Consider the following 23,276-nt stretch of genomic DNA (forward strand, 5'->3'; position numbering starts at 1 on the left):
ACATCAGTAGTTTAGCCACACAGGTAATAACAGATCTCTGAGGAGAGGCTGGAGTTGTCTTGGATGTCTGAAATCTGGATCTGCATGGCAGCCCAGCACAATCTTTGTTGTCTGTTTGTAGAAGTGTTGGATGGGGGAGTAGTGACTTCATCTAGGAAGAGCAGTGAGGTGGTGGTATAGTGGATGGGGTGGCTGACTGCCTGGAGATGGGGCTGTGTCCTTGCCCTGCTTTGGGTCATGGTGCTGGGTATGTTAGTGGAAGCTCCTATAGCTGCCTGGAGTTGTATACCTAGGCATAACAGCTCAGGCCCTCAGCTAGTGGGAGCTGTGTTTGCTGGACATGAAGCAAAATGGTATGTAAGCTTCAGGCATTTGAGGAGCTGGAACCAGAACCAGACCAAAACAAGGTCTTTCTGGTGCCTTGAGCTCTTACTGTGCTTAGTTTTCAACCTTTTAGATACCTTAACACCACTTAACCATGAGGGCCAGTGTGAAAATGAGCACTATGGCATCATTATGTTCTGAATACCTGGAGAGATGCTGTGAAATGAGCGGTGTAGGAGAGACTGATTTTATTTGCAGTGCCTCACTGACTACAAGGTTAGTAAAATGAATATAATGAAGGTCTGTGTTCAGAGGATGTCCTCCCTTTAAGAAGAGGAGGGAGTTCATGGGGAAGAAAAGATGGAGAAGGGAACTGAGCATCATTCATAAAGCTGAGCTAATGCTTTGCAGGTGATCATTGTGTTTGTATTTCCTAATGTGCAATCCTTGGCTGTGCCTTTTATATATAGGCATTTTAAGATGCAGTTACAGCAAGCTGATTTTCATTGCATATGGGTGGTAAAATGTCTTCCATGTCAATAATTAGTGCTAGAGTACTGCCATTGGAAGGGATATACACAGAGTTAAAACAGCTTGATGCTCCAGGGCTACCAAGAAGTTAAAAGGTGTTAATGAGAGCATTGTCCAAATGCCTCTTGAGCACTGACAGGCACTGGGACACCAACCACCTCGCTAGGAAACCTTTCCCAGCATTGTCCACTCACAGTAAAGCAATGTTTCCCAATGCAGTCTGATCCTCCCTGTCAGCACTGCACTGTTCTCACACGTCCTGCCATGGGCAGCAGGAGCTGAGCCTGGTGCCTCTGTTTCCCCTCCTCAGAACATAGTAGGGAGTAATGAGGTTGCCTCTTCTTCAGGCTGGACAGCCCAGATGTCCTTAGCCTCTCCTTACCTCCAGCCCTGCTACCAGTGTTGCTCCCTCCTTTGGATGCTTTCAAGGGCCTTAACATCCTTTTTGTGTTGTGGAGACCAGAGGGGCACACATATTCAAGGTGAAGCTACACCAATACTAATTATGATAAGGGTGTCACCTGGGAGTGGGAGAATTAATCTCTGTCTTTACTATGCAACTGCACGTCTTAAGTTCTAGACCAAAAAAGCTGCCACCAGGGCACACCTGCCTCGTTAGATATCTTCCCTTGGGGCAGTATTTATGCTGCAGTTGGTTCTCCTTGTGCTCTTGTACATGAAATGGTAGAATATCAGTATTTCTTACATTTTTTTGGAGAATGTTTTTTAGCACCCGTGATAACAGTAACTAGAAAAAAGACATCTTTAGTTCACGCCACGTTCTGAATTGTTCAGATTGAGCATGGAAGTCAAGCAGCTTTAGGTGCTGCTTCATGGATTGCATTGGTTGCTTTGGACACCTCTGCTAGAGAGACTTTCTCAGGGTGGTTCTGTCAGCTGGAATCAGAAGCAGTACAGCAGTGCTTTATTTCCCAGCTCGTGGCACACATCTGCTACTTTCATTAAAATGTTTGATTTTTATTTCAGTTTGGTTCGTGGATTAATTAATGTCAGGTCAGCTTCCGTCCATGAAGGTGTACTGTTTATCTGGGTAAGGCAGTTTGGTTATTTTTAGGCCTTTGAATCTAGGTGTACATGCATGCAAGTTCTTTTAAAAATCAGGTGTGATTGCCCAGTTTCTTTTTAGTGAGCTGTTATTTATCTAGATGATTCTGACCTTAATGAACAGATTGACTAAAAGGAGACCGTGGAGATGCTCAGACCTTGGATGGACAAGGCTGATCTACTCGATCTAATTGGATCTGTGTCAAAGCAGGGGCTTGGAATAAGTGATGTCCAGGTGTGCCATTCTCCTTTCTGCTTAAAGGCGTGGAATTAACTTGTGTCTTTGTAATTCAGTGTTGAATCTTTTTTCCTGTGACTGTAAACAACACAGAGCTCAGGTGCTGTGTCTGAGTCTTTCAGAAGAAATGCTTTCTCTGAAGTTTTCTTGAACCTGATGGCAAGCTTCACTGCAGACAGCTTTGATTTGTAGGTATGGGAAAGGAGGACACTTTTTGGTTTGCACTTTGACTGAGTTGACAGCTGATAAGGTCTTAAGGAGATCCCTGATTACTTGGGGAAACTGAGTTTTTGAGTTTGTATGTTGCCAGGAGCATCATTCTGTTTGTGTGACATGGAACGAGTTGTCAGCTGAGGTCAGTTCTCTGCTGATTTATTTTCATTGGGATCAGAGCGGTAAACTGGGTTTCCACACCTAAGTACTAAGCTGATTGCTCCTCATTTATTTTGTATCTACTCTTCTGACTTACTTGTTAATCTAAATTCATACAACTTGAGTATTTTATCCTCATAAATTTAAGACTGATATGTATGCTCAGTAAGTAATTGAACCTCAATGCCTGCTTGCTAGACAAGACAAAGACAAGAATTGGGGTGTTTCACATGGATAAATTAAACTATGTTCATGTTTAAGCAAGCTTTTGGACTAATATGCATATGTTCTTGCATGTCTTCTTAAAATACGGCTTGAAGACAGTGTGCTAAATTTACAGTGAATATGTTGTGACTTTATTTCCTCATAAGAAGGTTAAGTCTTGCAGACTGAGAGATTCAGATACAAAACGTGTGTACCTGAAGATTCCTGCTTGCTGATGTATGTCTCCTTTAAAACCTGGGGTTAAACCATATTTAAAATGAAAACTGTCTTACCTGCTGGGCTTGTGTGGGGAAGATGGGGATGCATTGTACTTAGGCTGAAGAGCCCCAGCTTCTTGTGTTCTTACATTGATGGTTTCTTTTAATTACAACCAAGCCTTTCCCATTTAACTTAGGTTTACTTTGAGTCATGTCAGGAAGGAGTGAACGTTCTTTTCAGGATAAAACACTTCAAAATGCCTTGTGATGGTTAGTGTTCTTCTTTTTCAGGGTTCAGTGTATCTGCCAGGAAGAATGAGTTTTTGTATGGAAAACAAGCGGGAAGCCAGTGTTTGTTTGGCTCGGATGAATCCATGTGAAATCGAGTATTTGGGAGAAGAGCATTCACGATATATGCCCTGGGGAACTCCGAAGGGATAAGTGTCTGTGTATACCAATAGCAGCGTTCCTGTAACAGCAGTAGAAATGCAGGTTGCTGTTGGAGCCCTTCTGTAGTGTTGAACTGCTGTAGGAGGATGTATGGACTGGCACATAACCTGTGGCACCCGTCTGCCATGCCTCTTTTAGAGGGCCCTTAGTGAAAAATATGATGTGTGAGTTGTACTTGTGCTAAGAACCTCATCAGCAGCACGGGGTGCAGGTCGGAGCGGGCGGGGAGGAAAGCCTGGCTGAAGTGTTTTGTAGATAAACCCATTTGCATTGGTTGATGTCACCGTGGAAATGCAGCTTCAGAAGGGGCGGTAACACCTGAGCTTTTATCAAATGAGGCAAATATCTGTAATTTCTGAAGGAAACTTGATCTAGATCACTGGATTTTTGACTTTAAACATGGAGCGGAGAGGAAACGAGTGTCTGGCCAGTAAATATGGCCTGGGGATATGTCAGACCCACAGCAGAGCTGCATTCTGTGGTAGGACTTTGTTTCTACTGGAACTGAAGCACAGAGTTTTGATACGCCTTATGTCCTTTGTTGGCTCTCTGAAATGCCTAGATGTGTTTGGCTTCACGCTGTTTAGCTTTTTAGAGTAAACATATTTAGTTAATCTATGTGAATTTCTCCTTGGCTCTGAACATCCCTGCAAGTGCAGTGTGAACTAAGCTTGTGGACCTCCTAGATGTGGAAGTTGGTACGAAGGAATGATTTCTAGGGTGTCAGGGTGGAGCCCAACTCCCTAGTCAGTCTGAGCATCAGTGCACAAAGTACAACTTTTTGTTCTTGCCTGTCTGAGATTTGAGCACGCTGCCTCCGTTCAGGAGCTGGAGGGTTACTGGAGGAAGAACAGTGGATCTGTTCTAAAATGCTACTGTTGTGCCTTTGGATGTATGAGTTTTGGTTTGACAAAATTAACTACTGACTGTCAAAATTGAATACTAGACTCAGTGTAACTAACCTTGGAAGCTAGCTGCAGAAATGGAAGCATGTTAAAACTTGCTTCCAGTCTCTATGTGGAGAGACGTAGGACCTCATGCCTCCCCACTCAGAGGTAACAATGCTCTTTAATTCCTTCGTATTTGATTAGTCTTAGGCAGAGATATTGCCTTGACTGTTCAGAGCTCCTTGTGGTAGTTCAGTACGTGTTTGTCTCCATGTCCTTTTTCTGCATGTATTTGAAGTACCCCTTTGAAGTCTGACTCTCTCTGCTTGCTTTTCATTTCATTTGAATCCTGTCTCCTGGCCTGAAGTGCAACCTGCAAAGGAGGAGCTGTGTTTGGCCAGATATACGTCCTGCTTCTGACAGTAACTGACTTTCCATAACTGGAAAAAGATGGAATAAACTGTCTTAACACTTGGAGGATGTTAAAGCTGTTTAATGATAAGAGGTTTACTCTTTTTTTTTTTCCCTTGTAGCTTTAGTGAATGGAACCTTCCAGCCAAAGAAGGGACACTGAGCAGCAGGTTTCTAAAGGCAGCATGCTGGTCCATTAGCCATACCGGTTTGTTTGTGCCTTATGATCTAAATATAGGGAACCTCCTTAATTAGGGCAGGCATCTGAGCTCTGTGCAACTCTTGGTACACACAGGGAGATGAAGTTCTTCCCTTGGTGCCCAGCTGGAGGGCAGTGCTAGAGCAAGGCTTCCTCCCTCTGCATGGAGCTTGGCTGTTAACACCACGTAATACTCAAAGTTCAGAGACTGGAAATGGATTGATGCAATAAGGTGGTTGTTCTAATCTGGGAAGAGTTAGCAGCTCAAATGTAAGGCACAGAGAAACCTGTTCTGGTGAATCGTGTCCACCTTTGAGCTCAGACTCCCTATTGATAATGGTAGTTACTGGGAAAGTCTTTGCACTCGCTCAGCCCGCTTATGTTTGCTTTCTCAACTTTTTCTGGTCTTACGTGCAGGCATACATGGTTTTATGTCTTCATAACTTGGCTTTTTCTGTACTGTATTTACGCATGATGTGACTGGTTGAAGAGCGAGACCTGTGGGTAGTACCCAAACAAGTATTTGGACTGCATTTGAGAAAACAGCTGTCTGTGGTCCTAGAAAAGCTAAGCTGAGCTTTGAATAACACCTGAAATGGGAATTGAGGTGGTCAGCTCATACAAAGGGATCTCTCTTTAAAGTTGGCCGTCTACTCAGCTGAACTCTTCAAATACCGTTACTTGGTTCTGTTGTGTTATCAGGCCTGTTTTGCAGATGCTAATAAGGAATTACTTGAGCTCATGCTTTTCTTATAGGCTTCCTATATTAACTTCCTGGTTTTACACTACAGATAAACAGTACTAATGCTGTGGTCAAACATGCCTGCCCTCGTTGGTCTGGCTGGGAGAGACCAGCTCTGCATGTGGAGCTTACTGCTGCTGCTGGAAATGTGCCTGCAGTGTGACACCTGAAGTCAGCTTCAGTTCCTGCTGGTTCAGGCAAGCCTTGTGCTTTATAGCTCTAATTGATGTGGAGTCTTCTGACTGTATTTGAACTGTAAACTCTTCGGTCTGAGAATGTATGTGGTGCTTTGAGTAGTATGTGAATAGCAGCTTAAGAGATGAGTTAGAGGGCGTGTTCTGTGAAAGAAGTGTCACTTCTGCAGGAATTGAAGTGATTCTTAAGCTGCCTTAGAGCCCACAGATGGTTAATGTCACACAGGTAGTGTGGGCTGTGCTCTGTACTAACATCTGGTCTGGACTCATAAACCAGTGTAGAGCAGTGGTGCTAAACCTGGCAGTTCTTTGGACTGCATCACTTTGTCCTATAGACTCCTTTCTGGATTGGTTTTGGAGTGACTCACAAGGAGTATGAGATGCCCATCTGTGAAGGAGAGGAGGGGAATGCTTTGGGGAGGCCAGTGGGAGCACTGCCCTTCCTGATGGCTCATCATGTTTCAGGGAACTTACCACACTGGAAGAAAAGTTATCCCGATGTTACTAAGCGTTAATGTTTAGGCCACTTGAAGTTATCAGTTTCCACACTTGTGTGAGGTAGTCCTGTGCAAGTCATTAAACAATGCACCTCTCCAGTGGCCTTTTCTTCCTAGGTGGTAATGGTGTGTATGTATCTTATCCAAATGTCTTTCCAGACAGAGCAGGCTATTTGGCACAATTTAGGAATTAGTGGATTAGGACTTGAGCTCATAATTGAATTGTTTAGGGTGCAGTAAAGCAATGGCCTGTGGTGCTGCAGGTGCTGATGGCAGTGGTGATCCTGGTGTCCTGCCAACTCCTGGCTGCAGCTCTGAGCATCCCTGGGACGGAGCTTCCTGTTATGGACACCTTGTAATAACTTTAACCTGCTTCACGCTCTTAAAAATAAATGTTTATTCATTGCTGGTGTTTGGTATTTAAATAAAGTTGTCTTATGACAGAAGCATCAAATGCTCTTTTGTTAAAGAGGTTCTGGAAGCTGTGTGCCAGAGGAAGCATGGTGAAAGTGAGATCAGTGTGCACGTATAAATACAAAATTCCATGTATGATGTCCTGAGGAGTTCAGTGGGATATAACCTGAGTGACAGGAAACTCCAAAGGACTCCTCATGTCAGATTGGCTTAATTCATCAGTCTTCCACATTATTATTTTTTTTTTTTGTCATTATTTCTCAATCTGTAGTGTTGCACTGACTCAGGGAAGTGCAGTGTGTGAGGATGCCCTGGTAGGTATTGTGTAATGCTGCTCCTAGAACTGCAGCTTCCTCTGTCATCATCTGGGCAACAGAAAGGGCTAAGTGAAAAAAAAATACTTGGAGAGGAGGGGAAAAAAAATGAGCAGGGGTTCAGAAAGGGCGAGTAGAACCTTTGGGGCTTTGAATAACAGCTCCCTACTTGTTTGCTACTGTTGTTTCAGAGAGGAATTAAGAAGGGAGGGAGAACTGACTCACGTCAAAAGGGCACAGAAGATGTTCATGGAAAAATGGGGCAGTGTGAGGGACACCGTGTTCCCCTTACGCTGTTCTGCCATTTGCAGTGAGAACTCCTGCTGTCTTGCTCACTTTGCTCTTCTCAGATCCATCACTCGCAGACTGGCTACTCTTCATGACTTCTTGGTTATCTGTTGGTATTCCAGCATAGTTGGTATTCTTAAAGCTTAGGGTTTTTGTCAGTCTACTCCAGTTTCCACCGGTTCAGACCCTCGCTCAGGATTCTGTGTCTTCTGAGCTCTTGTCTGTGTGATCTCTAGATTCAGAGCCATCCTTGTGGATCTCTGTGCAGTTCAGGCTGGTGTGTGGCAGCTCCATCCAGGTGAGTTTACCTGCGTGACAGAAAGGGAGCAATTAAGGAATGCAGAGCCAAAAGAGCTGCTCTTGGTTTCAAGCACGCTGCGATGTTGTAGCCTGCTGCATGGGTTTGGGTTCAGAGAGGAGTAATGATGCTGAACTTCCTATTCAGAAACACTTCTTAATAAACTCCTAATTGTTCGAATATACTGTAGTCTTACCTGAGAATAAACAAGAGAAGTTAACGTTTCTTAAAGCCAGGTCAGTATTTTCTTATTTTTTCTTATTTTCTTTTTTATTCAGTCCTCGTGATCAACTGCTTTGGAGTCGGCACAGCCGGAGCTGCAGTGGCTGATTGAGGTACAGGGTGGGTTTTCGGGAGGCTCCAGTCTCTCGGGAACCGAGTGAGAGCAGCTAGTCCCGGCAGACCCCGGCAGCTCTCTCTCGCGAGAGGCTGACGTGGCGTAGGCGTTGCCAGGGAAACGGCGGGGGATTTAAAACGATCAGAACCCGGAAGTACCGCTCAGTCCTCGTGATCAACTGCTTTGGAGTCGGCACAGCCGGAGCTGCAGTGGCTGATTGAGGTACAGGGTGGGTTTTCGGGAGGTTCCAGTCTCTCGGGAACCGAGTGAGAGCAGGCAGTCCCAACGGCTGTTCTCGTGAGAGGTTAACGAAGCGTTAACGAGGCGCAGGTGTTAACGAGGCATAGGCGTTGCCAGGGTTTCAGCGCCCTCGCCCACACTCCTCAGCTGATTAGGGCTGAAGGGGTATATCCCTGAAGGGCTCAGGGAGGGCCGCGAAGTATCACATTACAATTCATATCTATATATATATTATTATAAACCATTATTTATTTATTTACTCTCAATTTTTTTCGTTTCTTTGTTTTTATTTTTTTCTGTCATGGTCTCTACAAGACAGAGGGCTTGCCTTAAGAAGGCTGTGGCGACCCAGACAGAAGGTCTGCCTAGAAGTGTGGCTACACAGGTCTCTGGTTGCAAGGAGTGTCAGAGCCTGCTACTACTAGATGAGGGTGCTAAGCAGTTCTCCTGTGCGAGGTGTGAGCAGGTGGAAGATCTGCTTAACATGGTGGTTGAATTGAAGGAGGAAGTTGAGAGACTGAGGGCCATCAGGGACTGTGAGAGGGAGATTGACTGGTGGAGTAACTCCCTAGAGTGCCAGAGAGAAAGGTACCAGGGAGATCCCCCACAGTTTCTGGTGGACTCCCTGACCTGTCCCCGTAGGGCAGAAGGGGGATATCTGAGGGATAGGGAGGGCTGGCAGAGAGTCCCTGCTCGGTGCCGTGGGCGATCTCCCCCCCCCCCCCTCTGCCTCCCCAGTGCCCCCAGATACCCCTAAGCAATAGATTTGCAGCATTGGAAGTTGAAGAGGTGATAAGGGGTGAAGTGCAGGAAGATTCCCGCAGGAGGTCACCAATGGCAAGGCAGTCACCTCCGTGCATTGAGACTGCTGCTACTAAGAAAGAAAGGAAGGTGATCGTAGTGGGTGGCTCCCTTCTAAAGGGAACTGAGGGCCCCATTTGCAGACCAGACCCAAACCGCAGGGAAGTGTGCTGTCTCCCTGGGGCTCGAATCAGGGACATTACTAGAAGACTCCCAGACTTGATACGCCCCACCGACTACTACCCATTACTAGTAGTTCAGGCAGACTGCAATGAAATATCTCAGAGAAGTCTGCGAACTATGAAAAGAGATTTTAGGGGATTAGGGCGATTAGTTCAAGGGGTGGGAGCACAAGTGGTGTTTGCTTCCATACCTTCTGGGGCGGTGAAGGACACAGAATGGGCTAGGAAAACACAAGTGATGAATAACTGGCTGAGAGGTTGGTGTAGAGATAGACACTTTGGGTTTTTTGACCATGGGACAGTTTACTCGGCTCCTGGCCTGTTATCTGTTGATGGGACACACCTATCCCAAAGGGGGAAACGAATCCTAGCACAGGAGCTAGCTGGACTCATTGAGAGAGCTTTAAACTAGCTGTGACGGGGGAAGGGGATAAAACAGGGCTCTCCAGTAAAGAGCCTAAGGAGGCTGTGCTGGAAAAAGGGGTGAGGCAGATATCTCAGCTGAAGTGCATCTATACCAATGCACGCAGCTTGGGCAATAAACAAGAAGAGCTTGAAGCCATTGTGAGGCAGGCTAACTATGACCTTGTGGCTATTACAGAAACATGGTGGGACCTCTCCCATGACTGGAATACTGGGATTGATGGCTACAAGCTCTTCAGAAAGGATAGACAGGGAAGAAAGGGTGGTGGCATAGCTCTCTATATCAAAGAGTGTTTTGATGTTGAAGAACTAGTGGTTGGAAATGACAAAGTAGAGTGTCTATGGATAAGGATCAGGGGGATAGTCTTTAGGAGTGACATCGTGGTGGGGGTCTGTTATAGACCACCTAGTCAGGATGAAGAAATAGATGAGATGTTCTATAAACAACTCGTAGATGTTGCACGATGGCCAGCACTCGTTCTCATGGGGGACTTCAACTTCCCTGATATATGCTGGAAATACAATACTGCGCAGAGGAAGCAGTCCTTGAGATTTCTAGAATGTGTGGATGATTGCTTCCTGACTCAGCTGGTGCAAGAGCCTACCAGGGGAGATGCCTTGCTTGACCTACTTTTCACTAACAGGGAAGGACTAGTAGGGGATGTGAAGGTTGGAGATTGTCTTGGCCAGAGTGACCATGAAATGGTGGAGTTTGCTATTCTGGGTGCCGCCAAGAGGGTGACTAGCAAAACTATTACCTTGGACTTCCAGAGGGCAGACTTTGACCTGTTCAGGACACTTGTTGCAAGGGTCCCTTGGGACTTGCTCCTGAAGGGTAAAGGGGTCCAGGAAGCCTGGATGCTCCTCAAGATGGAAATCTTAAAGGCACAGGAGCAGGCAGTCCCGGAGTCCTGTAAGTCAAGCCGGAGGAGCAAAAGACCAGTGTGGATGAACCGGGATCTTTTGTTGAGACTCCGAGAGAAAAAGAGAGTCTATGTCCTCTGGAAGATGGGTCAGGCTACTTGGGGTGACTACAGAGAACTGGCCAAGATCTGCAGGCAGAAAATTAGAAATGCTAAAGCCCAGCTTGAAATTAGGCTGGCTACTGCTGTAAAGGAGAACAGGAAACCCTTTTACAAATATATTAACAGCAGGAGAAAAACTAAGGAAAATTTCCCTCCTTTACTCAACGAGGCAGGCAATATAACCACAGATGATAAGGAAAAGGCTGAGGTTCTCAATGCCTTCTTCACATCTGTCTTTAATAGTCAGGACAGTTATCCACATGGTACTTGCCCTGACCTGGAAGTCCGGGACGGGGTGCATAATGCACCCCCTGTGATTCAAGCAGAGACGGTCAGAGATCTTCTCCTCCATCTGAACTGCCACAAGTCCATGGGGCCAGATGGGATCCACCCAAGGGTGCTGAGGGAGCTAGCAGAGGTGATTGCCGAGCCACTTTCTGCCATCTATCAGCATTCCTGGTTATCTGGAGAGGTCCCACAAGATTGGAGGCTTGCCGATGTGACTCCCATCTTCAAGAAAGGCCGTAAGGAAGACCCGGGGAACTACAGGCCTTTCAGCCTGACCTCGGTATCAGGGAAAGTTATGGAACAGATGATATTGAGGGAGATCACACGACACGTGCATGGCAATAAAGGGATCAGACCCAGCCAGCACGGGTTCACCAGGGGCAGGTCGTGCTTGTCCAACCTCATCTCCTTCTATGACTGGGTGACCAGACAGGTAGATGAGGGAAAGGCTGTTGATGTAGTCTACCTGGACTTCAGCAAGGCCTTTGACACGGTCTCCCACAGTATTCTCCTAAGGAAACTGGCAGCCCGTGGTGTGGACAGGTTCACTCTTCTCTGGGTGGAGAACTGGCTGGAGGGCCGTGCCCAGAGGGTAGTGGTTAATGGAGTTAAGTCCAGCTGGCGTCCTGTAACGAGTGGCGTCCCCCAAGGGTCAGTTTTGGGGCCCATCTTGTTTAATATCTTTATTGATGACCTAGACGAGGGAATTGAGTGTATGCTCAGTAAGTTTGCAGATGACACAAAGCTGGGAGGATGTGTCAAACTGCCTGAGGGTAGGGAGGCCCTTCAGAGGGATTTGGATAGGCTGAACAGCTGGGCTGAGCAAAATGGGATGAGGTTCAATAAGACCAAGTGCCGGGTCCTGCACTTTGGCCACAATAACCCCATGCAATGCTATAGGCTTGGGGCAGAATGGCTTGAAGAATGTAGAGAGGAAAAGGACCTGGGGGTGTTGGTTGATGCTCGGCTCAACATGAGCCGGCAGTGTGCCCAGGTGGCTAAGAAGGCCAACAGCATCCTGGCCTGTATTAGAAATAGTGTAGCCAGCAGGAGCAGGGAGGTGATCATCCCCCTGTACTCAGCTCTGGTACGGCCGCACCTCGAGTACTGTGTTCAGTTTTGGGCCCCTCACTACAAGAAGGACATGGAGGCCCTGGAGCGTGTTCAGAGAAGGGCAACAAAACTGGTGAGGGGCCTGGAGCACAAGTCTTATGAGGAGCGGCTGAGGGAGCTGGGATTGTTCAGTCTGGAGAAGAGGAGGCTCAGAGGAGACCTTATTGCACTCTACCACTTCCTGAAGGGGGGTTGTGGTGAGGAGGGGGTAGGCCTCTTCTCCCTGATAAGTAATGACAGGACGAGAGGGAATGGCCACAAGTTGCGCCAGGGAAGATTTAGATTAGACCTGAGGAAGCATTTCTTTTCTGAAAGAGTGGTCAGGCACTGGGATGGCCTGCCTAGGGAGGTGGTTGAGGCACCATCCCTAGCGCTGTTCAAGAAGCGTTTAGATGAGGTGCTAAAGGACTTAATTTAGTAGTTGGGTAGAGATAGTGATAGGAGGATGGTTGGACTAGATGATCTTATAGGTCCTTTCCAACCTTACGAACTTATGAACTTATGAACTTATGAACTTCTTTACCAGCACATTAAGTAGTCAGTCTCTGCAGTTGTTATATTGTCTTTGTTCTAGTTAATTCTTCCATCTTTCATATTTATTTGCTTTCCAAGCTGGAAATTATTTAATCTGAGGAATTTAGGAAGATGCTTGGCCATATAACTGGAACATACCTCCTTGAAGTTCAGCATTCCTCCTTTTCCACATGTTCTGAGGGGCTCTGTAAGGCAGCAGCCTCGTGTTCCCTGGCCTCAGGAGCAGCTGTGCTCAGGGTGGCAGTCCTGATGCTCTCCGCTTCTCTGCGGTGTTCAGCTTGGCCTCAAGGTGACTGGAAGGTGACCCCAGAGGCAGGGGGCTGAGAATGTGATAAGGAAAAGGAGCGAAGTACTGCTAAGAGCAGGATTTAAAGAAGGGGTTTAAAAAAAAAAGCTGATATGTACCGGGAAGAACATATAAGGGGAGGGAGTAAGAGCAACCTGTAGACATACTGCAAGCTAAAGCTAAGCAGAAAATGAACAAAAGCATCAGCCTGGTGGGTGTGTGTTGTGGTGCGAGAGGAAATGGGGGCACTGGGAGCTAGGTTTGGTGGGAACAGAGTGCAGAATGTTAAACAGAAATGGAGAACTTCAACCAGAAGCTACATTTGTGTAATATTGTGGTTGTGACACAGCACAGCCAAAGCAGAACTGCAGTATTTCAGCAGAGGAGAGGGAGGTGGGGTTACCTTCAGAATGGTAACTTCACTTTGTTTTTGAGGTGATACCTGTTCCTGCTGGATGCACTCTTGCAGTAAAAACCCAAAGTGATACCTGTCCTATTTTAATAAACATTTATTGAAGTGTAAGAGTTTCTTTCACAACTATTTGCCACTGTTTTGTTTAAGTAAATCTGAAGAACAGCCTTGTCATGGACTTGTGGTGTTACTTTGGTCGGAAGTCACGTGGTCCTGCACCCAGCTCGGGGCAGGGCCAGCTTTGGAGCTGGGTCAGGTTGCCCAAGGGTCAGTCAAGTGGGGAATACCTCCAAGGCTGGGAGTTGAAAGATTGTGTTGCAGTATTCAACTGTTTAGAACAATTTTCTTTTCATTATATTACTTTGCACTATTATATGATTGCTGCTTCATCTCCCACCTGTACTTCTGTGTAGAATCCTCCATGAGGAGGGGGAAAAAAAGGCAAGAGCTGTGTGAGTGTGCACATCACCCATTTTGATGGCATAATGGCCAAGATCCTGAAACAGCCACCAGAGCAGGATCCTGGGAGGATGGCTCAGAGTAAAAGCTCAGGTGTTGCAGCTCAGATATAGCTATATAGCAGAGCTGCTTCTTGCTAACTACTCTAGCTCTGACTTTAAATGTGCGTGTCCTTATGCACCCCTGTGTCTGTGTTTAACTAATCCCAAACAAATGAGCCAGCTATGAGCACGTGTGGCAGCCTGAGAAAGATGATGTGAAGCCTCTTCCTTACTGGACACATTAGGCTTTGTAAGGGTTTACTGAAGGAAGCAGCTCTGTTCCTTTTCCCATCTTGTAGGCTTTGCTTTCCGTTGTGGATCAGCCTTGCAGAGGAAGGGGTGGGGGCACAGTGCGTTGGGGTTGGATCATTCTTTTTTGGGGGTAACAAACTTAGATTTGCTTTGTTTGAATTAAGCAGTTGCACTCCAGTGCCTGGATTGTTCCTCCCAGAAGTGTTTCTGAGGTGGTAGGAACCTCATAGCAATGTTTCTTTTTGCAGCCCCCTTTTTTTTCCCTTTAAATTTTGGCACGAGCAGTTGACTTAGGAAGCGATAACATTTGAGGTCCTTATCTGTGCCTAACAGCCTTGTGAGAGGAATGCTAATGAGCATGTCACTGAGTGCTTTCTGAATGCTGGCACGAGGGAGGTGGAATTATTAACACTTACATTGGAACAGTTTCTCCTGTTTCTAAGCTTCTCTACAAAACTCTTGAGACCCAGTGGTTTCTTCCAAACATCATTAAATTCAATAAAAAGTGTGTTGCAGATTTTGTGAAATTCTTTTCTTGGACCTAAAGCATACGAAATACATCCACATCCTGCTGCTCTAAATGTCTTGCCTATTTAAACGCATGGACGTGGCCAGAGAGGTCTCTCTGAAGAGGCATTCATGAGTTGCACGGTTTGCCTTCATAGCTTTTTTGTTTAATAAACTTGCTAAGTATTCCTGTCAAAGTGACTTTGCACAGCCAAGCAGCTGTAGGGTTGAACTTGTTACAGGATCAGCCCGGTAGCTCAAAGTGGGACAGTGTCCTTTTTGCTTCCTGTGCCACGGTGAATTTTTGTGCTGCAGAGCTGTTGGAGTTGCAGTTTAGCTTGCTGCTGGTGAGCTGCAGGAGTTGACTTGTTTTGCAGGCAACCCAACAGTGCTTTTAGAGATTATACATACAGTTGCAGATGAGCTGTAGTTTTTCACAGCTGGTTATGGGGGAGTGGTCTTTCATTGCTGTGGTTGCTCTCGTGCTTTAGGAAGGGTTGGTTTTTGTGTGGTACTTTGGTTTTGTGGTTGGAACGTTTGTGTATGGAGCTTTGTATCTCACCTGACTCACACATTAAATTTCTTTCATTTTAGGAATTAACTGTTCTGACAGCATGTGCAACGTTATGAATTATGGGCCTTGTAAATACTGCTGAGCCATTATAATGAGCATTGCTGCTCACCTTGGTGTTTTTGCAGTTTTGCCCACAAGTACCTGGGCGGTGATCAGAGTATGGAAGTCTTTGGGGTGAGGGGACACTAACTTCAGTGTAAAATTAAATCACTTTTAATAATCCTTACAGAAATGATTGGCTCTCCCCCAGAAGAGCTTCTCAGTAGCTCACATTTCCATATAGTTTGTTTGCATTGGTGTTTTGCTACGAGTGTAGCTGCTAAGTTTCTTATATAAGTTGTTGACAATTAAAGATTGCTGTTTCAATTGGAGGTTTCTGTTTTGAAGTAGCATCTTTTTATTTGCAGTTGCCAATGTGAAGTATTTGAAGAGTAACGTCTGAAACTGTCTGGGACAAAGAAGATTTTTATTATCTCTTCTGTTTTGGTAAGCTGATCGTATTGTTTGGTGACACAAGCTACCTGCTGACTGTTACTGATTATTCTCTTAATGATTGAGACATTTTCCGAGATGCTGGATAAGCATATGTATACTTTGCTGAGTAGGTATTAGCAATGTGTAATTAAAGAAAAATCATAACAACTCCTTAATTCTACTGAATGTCTTTAAATATGATTCCTTGCCCTTTCCTTTCCTGGGTGACGTGTAAGTGCCCATGCTGTTAGCTACTGCGCCAGTAAATACTTTACAAAGCTACTCAGTTGCTTCTGTGTGCAGTGCCAGGAAAGAGGTGAAGTCCTGCTGCCGGGGGTTGAAATGTGGGAAGGTAAGCATTTGCCCTTATCTCAGATAATGTCCTTCCTCCTCCTGTGAAAAGGAAGAAGTGTTTGCACTTTGTAACAGAGGTGTCTTTTGCCAAAGCCAGATCACGTTCTTGAATATTTCATCCTCCAGTTTTCTAATGCTTCTTTGTCAGAACCTTTGCATTTTTGGTCTGAAGCTTTAGGACAGCTGTGACACAGTGAGTAAATAGCTCTGTTTTCAGATTGTGGGTCAACTCAGTTTCATTAATAGGAAGATAAATGGAATTCAGTATCTGGGAGGTGACATCTAGGGAAGAAAGTTAATTACTTTGGTAGTAATTTTTTTCTGATTCTCCTCCTTGCTATAATGTGTAAGCCAAACTATATTTAAATGCAGATCAATTTAAACAGTCCTTTTTTATTTAATCTTTTTGTTTCAAATTGCTGGCAAACACATGGTTATTGCTAGTGTTAATTACGTGTATAATTTAGACCAGAGGCACGTGTTAGTGAGAGGTAATGAAGATGTTCCCATTCTGGTTGGATAATCAGAGGTTGCAACCTCTACCAATCATTTATCCTTTCAAGAGGAACACAGGGATGGAGAATTAACCAGAGCAACTTCTGTTTGTTGTAGTAAACATGACACTACAGTTCTGAGAACAGCACTGTGTACATTGATAACATCATAAACTTTTTTTGGCTGCAGTCTTTGAATTGTTGTCTGACAACAAAGCCAAATCTCACTACGCTGTTTATAAACTACATAACAATTGTTTGTGATCCTACATATAAGTATGAGCCTGAATCCAGGGGTGCCTTTTAGGAAGTCATTTTCATGGTTAGTTGTTATCTAAGATGTATTTGAACATTTCCATTTCAAGTTTGGGAAGTGCTTCCTTTCCCCTCTGCTCAGTCCTGTGATCATGAGATCACAAAGTACTGAGTCGTTGACGTGATGGGAAAGGTATTATTCCATTTACTGTATTCATTTTCCATCCAATCAGTGAAATCCATTCAATAAGTCAGTATTTCCTGGTGGTTTTGTCAGTGGTTTTTATAAATGCAGCGCTCTGGTTGCTGGAGCTTTGCACCAACACCTTGAAGCGGCGTGAATGTGCAGCCTGTGTTCATCTTACAAACACTTTTATAAGCTCTTGTACCATTTATCTTGGCAGCATCATGCTTTATTTCTGATAATCCCGATTAGAGTTGAAACCAACATTTTTTTTCCACACCTCTTTCCCAAAATTCACCTAAAAAGGTCTGATTCTGCAGACACACGTAAAGGCACCGTGCCGTGAATAGGAGCTGTTTTGCAGCTGAGTGCAGTAATTAGAATAGGAAACTTGTTCTGCTGTAATTTGAATAGTCCCTGCCTGTTCATGCTGGACTTCAGGATCACAGCTGTATGAAGGAGTTCTTTCTCTAAGCCCTCCCTAACACCCACATGGTTATACAGTTAACCTTAGAAATAATTGTATCTAATCAAATGAAAGTGTAAAAGAACAGTTTTGTTTATACCAGTGTCTAGTATGCTAAACCTTTTCACCAGTGATACTCTGCATGTTTTAAATTCATAATAAAGTTCATCTTTTTTATTAGATACGTGTTTCTTTGCTAACTGTACTTGCAGGAGTTTTGTGAAATCCTATTTTATTGGAATCAGAAGGCTTTATTAGTAGTGTTTAAAGCTTTAAGTTGTACCTCCATTGTCTAGATGGATCCTCCTGGGACCGTTGGGTTTTAATGATTTCCCCAATGGCTGCTGTCCTAGAGAAGTCTTCATTACTCTTCCAGCAGGCTGCAGAGCTAGCAGCTGAACATGTAAGCTTATTATTTTAAGGGTGAAGAAGGAGATACCTTTAAATCTTAGCTCTAAACCCATCTTTTAAATCATTAGTCTCCATTATATCAAGAAAAAGAACTCTGAAGTTAATGCGATCTGTTCCTGTTACTGAGCCACCCTTCATTTCACATTTGATCGATTGGGAGTCTCATTTCTGACAGCTTGCAGCTCAGGGACGGTGGTGCATCACATCATGTAAAAAACACATAGTGAGAACCCAAAGGTGAAGCCAGATGTGGCTGAAGGAGTGGCTCAGCCCCTCCTTCGTGGTATCTTCAAGTCACAAGTAGATGTTTTCTTGGAAGATAAGCTTAGCAAAGCATAACATACGTAAAGTAGCACGTCATGTTGGAACTGAGCACCAGCACTTGTTTTGAATACAGGGGCTGGAATTTTATGGTCCATATTAGCTGTGAGAAGCTCAGGATTTTTTAGTGCAAGACAAACATATTTTTGCAGTGCAGTGAATAACTAATTTTATTGTATTATATGCAGTGTACTTTTTATTAAGTATTCTCTTAACTATCTAAACTCTTCCTTTAGAATATCTTACTTCTGAAATTTTCCATAATACTACCACGTTCTTTCCCCTGTACTGTTCAGGGAGTTTCACTGCCTGCTAGTGTGATGCAGAATGAACTCCCACCAGGACTCCATCAGCTTTTTCTTATTAGTACCTGGAGCAACGCAATATTAATGGAATTGTTTAAAATTAGAAACTCCAGAGTTCCAGTTTTTTCCATCCATCTCTGACAAGTTTGCTTTATTTGGAGTTTTTGCTTAGAGATTTACCAAAGTGGAAATAATGGCTTAAGGAGTAGATACTCCTGGTTTAACAGCATGCTGAAGCCCTGTTCCCAGCTCAGAAGCACCTCCTGCACGCTGTGGAATTTTAAGTGTGGGATTAAGAAGCTGTGTGTGAGCCTCTGTAGGGCAGTTCTGCTGCTCTGGGGACATGAAGGTGCTGGGGACTTCTTGTGTTTTTTTTATTTATGCAGTGGGACATTTTAGTTTCAGGACATGCATATCTGCTGCTCCTTCTCTCTTTGCAAATGTTCTGCACAGTGTGCAGGATATAGTTAGCACTTCCTGCAGTGCTGTCATGTTGGTGAGCTGATGGATGCAAAGTGGTTTATTCAACCACCACACTGGTAACTTCAAATATATTTAGAAGTGGGATGACGTATGAACGCAGAATGGACTAAATGCTGATATATTGAACTTTGTACCTTTATTTGGTATAAATGGCAAAGCCTTTATAATTAACCTGTGTTAACTCTTTAAACAAACAAACAAGCAAAACAGAAAAACAACAATGTGTATTTAAGAACTTAATAGAAGACAGATCTGGAAATCCAAATAGTAACTCTTGTAATCATCAAGCTCCTTGTGTAGGATCAGTGGCACTAACTTCAAGGTTCCCTGCTCTTCATTATGCTCAGGAAATCTACAGGTGATAAGAGATGGGAGATTGTTTATAGTGGGGAGAACAAGGCACAAGTACGTGGAGAGTTGGAGCTCATGGATGGAATGTGCAAGGAAATGTCTGTTTTGATCTATCTTTGAATGTAGAATGTCTGTCATAATTGTAAAATGAGAAATTATACATGAACCCCTATAAGAATTCTAATTCGTATGCCATAATTGGAACAAAATTGCTTCAGGAGAATCTGATAACCTGTGTCAGACATCTCAAGAAATTCTGTGATTCTGTAAATGATCACAGTGATTCCTGGTGTTTTGTAACCTATTTGTGAATCGCCATCTGCAAGAGGCTTGGGAGAAAATTCAGGGTGATGTAGACAGAAACACATTTTAATTTAAATGATGTGAATAGAGTGCTGTAACTACTGCTGTTGGACTGCTACATTACAGCAGCACACTCAAGGGTGGTTTTTTTCAGTAAGGATAGAAGGAGCTGGACAAGTTTCAAAACAATTTTCTCTCACAAGGGAATCAGTTGATATGGATTTCATCTTTTTCTAATTACTGCTTGCTTCTGATTTTCTAATAGCTGAATTCTCTGCTTTAAAAGTCCATTTGTTTTCATTTACTATAAGAAAATTAATTTGTCCTCATCATCACACTTCTCTTGTTTTTCAGATTTTAATAAGTGAAGACGAGTCTCAAAGTGTTGTGAGTAAAGACGAGGATTTCTCCTCCTATCCAGGGCCTGTCATGGTAAGCAAAAGTGTTCAGTTCTGTTAAGAGCCTCTATGGGCTAACATCTAAAAAAGCATTAGAGAATTAATACTTACATGTTGAATTGTTGAATCTGAAGTGCACTGTTAGACTGGACTAAGCTAATGCTTTTGTTTTTTCCCAGTAGTCCTACAAGGCTTCGTTTTCATGGCTATTGATCAGGCTGCAGGAAGGAAATCTGTTTCTCATATGCTTAGTTGTCTGTATGCTTGTCTTTGAAAGTGTGGTAACTTCAGCAAGTGACTGAAATGTGTGTTCTCTAAGCAGTTTGTTGGCTGTGACCTTTCACCGGTCATTGATAGCTTGCTATGTGGTGAGGAGGGCATTAAGTGACAGTGCTGAGTTTAACTGTAAAGCTTTGTTTTTCAGGATGAAGAGACTCAGCACAGCCTTGAATGCATCCAGGCTAATCAGATTTTTCCCAGGAAGCAGCTGATCCGAGAGGATGAGAACCTCCAGGTAATCAGCACGCCGCTCCTTGCCAGTTAAGATCACAGTGTCGTGTACTGAGCTGTGTATTTGCTGGCCCCTCCCGCAGAGTTTTCTTCTGTGAATCAGCACAGTAATAGGAGAAACACTTTCTGTGCAAATGCTCGGGTCCTGTTGGATAGGACAGAGAGCTTGTGCATTGCACTGAAGAAGTTTCCTCAGTATCTGCAAAGTATAGCCACATACCCATGTTGTAATTTCAAGTGCTTTTTCTTGCACTGAGAATTTAATAATAATCCCTTCTTCCCTATGTTAGGGAAGTTTTTATTTCATAGTTCAGAACTCTTTATGGTCCAACCTCTGCCCTTCCCCAACAGAAACAAAACCTAAACAAACACATAGCAAAAGCACCTCTCTGCTGCTTGGGTTCTGTCCTCGCTTCCTGTTACAGAGAAGCTAGGAGTTTATGTTGCACAAAATAGATCTGTTGTTTGGTTTTTGATTTTCTGAAGTTCAGTTGCAATCAATTTCATTCAGATGATTTAACCGTGTAGACATCCTTCTATAAGGAAATATTTTTAATTTCCTTAAGTTGGTGTAAAACCAGATTGGTTTCAACTTGGGCATTTACACACTTCTCACCCAACTCAGATGAACTGTGCTTAAATCCTGTTTTTACTGAAACAATTCCAGTTTTTATGTGCAACACAAAATTCCAGGCATAATTTCTTTGCAACTTATAAAGCAGCAGCACATCATGCATTTTCATTTGTTCCACTGCCTTATGCTGTGTAGCAGTCAAGTATCCAGTCTGAGGTGCTTGGTGAACGCTGGGGACTGCAGCATGGAAGGTTATGCGTGATTTACGTTTTGCCTAATTTAGGATGGATTTAATAACGTGATGGAAATGTCACCTTCTATTAAATAAGGAGCAAGAGCATAAACCACGATGTCAGCCTGCTTGCCAGTTTTTTCATAGAAATGCAATGTTTCCCCTGACTACGTGCACAGTATCAGACAAGCTATGAGAAAACGGGGGATTGTTTAAAACAGAGGCTGCAGTTCCTTATTTGAATAATAGCTAGACTGAGTTCCCAGCAGTGTCTCATTTTGTGTTGTTGTTATTGTCTGTTTGAGTGGATGTTTGCAGGACGTACGTGTTTTGAGAATTGCTTTTTAAAAGATTTCTCTTGCTGTTCTGAAGGTCCCATTCATTGAACTTCATGGTGAGAGTACAGAGTATGTAGGACGAGCAGAGGATGCCATCATTGCACTTTCTAATTACAGACTTCACATCAAATTCAAGGAGTCTGTTGTGAACGTAAGTGTTATTTATGCTGCTACAGTAATGCACGTATTTTGAATTCGATCCAAATAAGGGAATTAGATAAAAATACAGTAATTTTGTCTTTTAAGGTTTGCAATAATGGAAAATCTCATTATTCTGTTCAAATCACACGGTAGAGATGTGCATTTAGAGGTCAGAAGATGGCTCAGCACCTCTGAAAATGTGGCTTTGTAAGAATGCTTTACATAACTTTCTCTTCCCTGTATGGGTGGCTGTCAGCCATATGTGCTGCCAAACTCTGTATATAGTTGGTAGAGAAACACAGGGTCTTCCAGAGGGCTGTTTGCAGAATCTAAGCCAAGTTCATAGCTTGCTTGGAGCAGCTTCTCAGATTTGATGCCTGGAGTTGGATAGTATGAGTAGTATCAGTGACATAAGAGATCTGTGAATTTAATCTTATCTTCTGATTCCTGTGCATTTCTTAATACAACTGTACATCCATTTTTAAAATTGTGACATATCTACCTACTCAGGATCACAGAAATTAATTTTATGTGAAAATGAATTCAATGAGCAATGCATAGTCCCTTGCAGTAGTATAATGCTGACATATTCCTGTCTTACAAGTTACAATACTGTTTGTAAACTATGTAGAATTAACTGGGACAATATACATGGCACAGAAGTGTTTCTGCAGATGTTTGGTGAAACCAGCAAGATGGATTCAAACAACCTGAACGTATTTTTCCCCCATCGTGATTGTGTTTTTCACCAACCTACTTCAGTTCAAGATGGTTCCTGTCTCTGGCTAGTGGTGGACGGTTGCCATGTGTCAGTATTGAATCCTGAACTACAAGTGCTGAGTTAAATGTGGAACACCAAAACTGATGCGTGGTGTTCTGAAGCTGACAAGAGCAAGGGCAACAGAAAGTCAGGCGGGGGCTGTCACGTCTTGACTGAGACGTGTGCGTCCTGCTGGTGTGGGACATCACTGAGCTCTCCTGTGCACGGACCTGATAGAACTTCTGATGCCGTGTCAGCCTTAAATTTAAATGGTTATTTTATTGTTTTATGCCAGAGCCAAATGATTAATTCTGTAAAAATGTTACTAATTGTTTAAATCTTCACTGTTATGCGTTGTCTCTAATCATATGGCACTGTTCATTAGGCCTGTTGTAGTTATTAATCATATTAAGTGCCCTTTTAGTTCATCAGTTGTCAACACAGGATGAAAGGCATGCCTGCTGGGGTAGTGAACATCTGCATAGAGTTAAAGTGCACCAAAGTGCTAAAATTCTTGATGTATAGTTTTTTCCAGCAAACAAAGGTATTATTTTTCAATGTGGCAATTATTCAAAATGCTGGCAGAACATTTCTGAAGGCAAAAATTAAATTGGAAAGTTAAGGGCTCCTGCCTCTTACTTCTGACCGAACAAGGAAGGCGGTTTGTGTACATGCATGAAGGTGGAATAACTTTACTTTCCATTTCTTATTCTGTAATCCTGGAATATAAGGTGGGGCTCAGTCTGTGCATGGGAATGGTAGCTGGGGTCAGTGGGGTGCTGATGGCTCAACTGCAGTCCAG

The 23,276-nt window shown here is 43.7% G+C and overlaps 1 protein-coding gene across 6 annotated transcripts in view; it reads left to right on the plus strand.

Moving 5' to 3' along the window:
* The window catches only part of MTMR3 (myotubularin related protein 3), a 75,091-nt gene that overhangs the window by 17,230 nt on the left and 34,585 nt on the right, over nt 1–23,276 (plus strand). For 4 of the 6 annotated variants that reach the window (XM_065738791.1, XM_065738792.1, XM_065738794.1 and 1 more), the window contains exons 1-4: nt 15,821–15,946; nt 19,876–19,953; nt 20,344–20,433; nt 21,608–21,724. In XM_065738791.1, the coding sequence (XP_065594863.1) occupies nt 15,836–15,946; nt 19,876–19,953; nt 20,344–20,433; nt 21,608–21,724 (396 nt within the window). In that variant the 5' untranslated portion in view covers nt 15,821–15,835. Of the gene's footprint in view, nt 1–15,527; nt 15,607–15,820; nt 15,947–17,643; nt 17,751–19,875; nt 19,954–20,343; nt 20,434–21,607; nt 21,725–23,276 lie in introns of those variants that run through there. The other 2 variants (XM_065738796.1, XM_065738793.1) reach the window with 2 other exon arrangements.

Source organism: Cyrtonyx montezumae, unplaced genomic scaffold (genome assembly GCF_038088225.1).
Source record: "Cyrtonyx montezumae isolate F1298 unplaced genomic scaffold, pur_monq_1.0 scaffold_23, whole genome shotgun sequence".
Classification (NCBI taxonomy): Eukaryota; Metazoa; Chordata; class Aves; order Galliformes; family Odontophoridae; genus Cyrtonyx; species Cyrtonyx montezumae.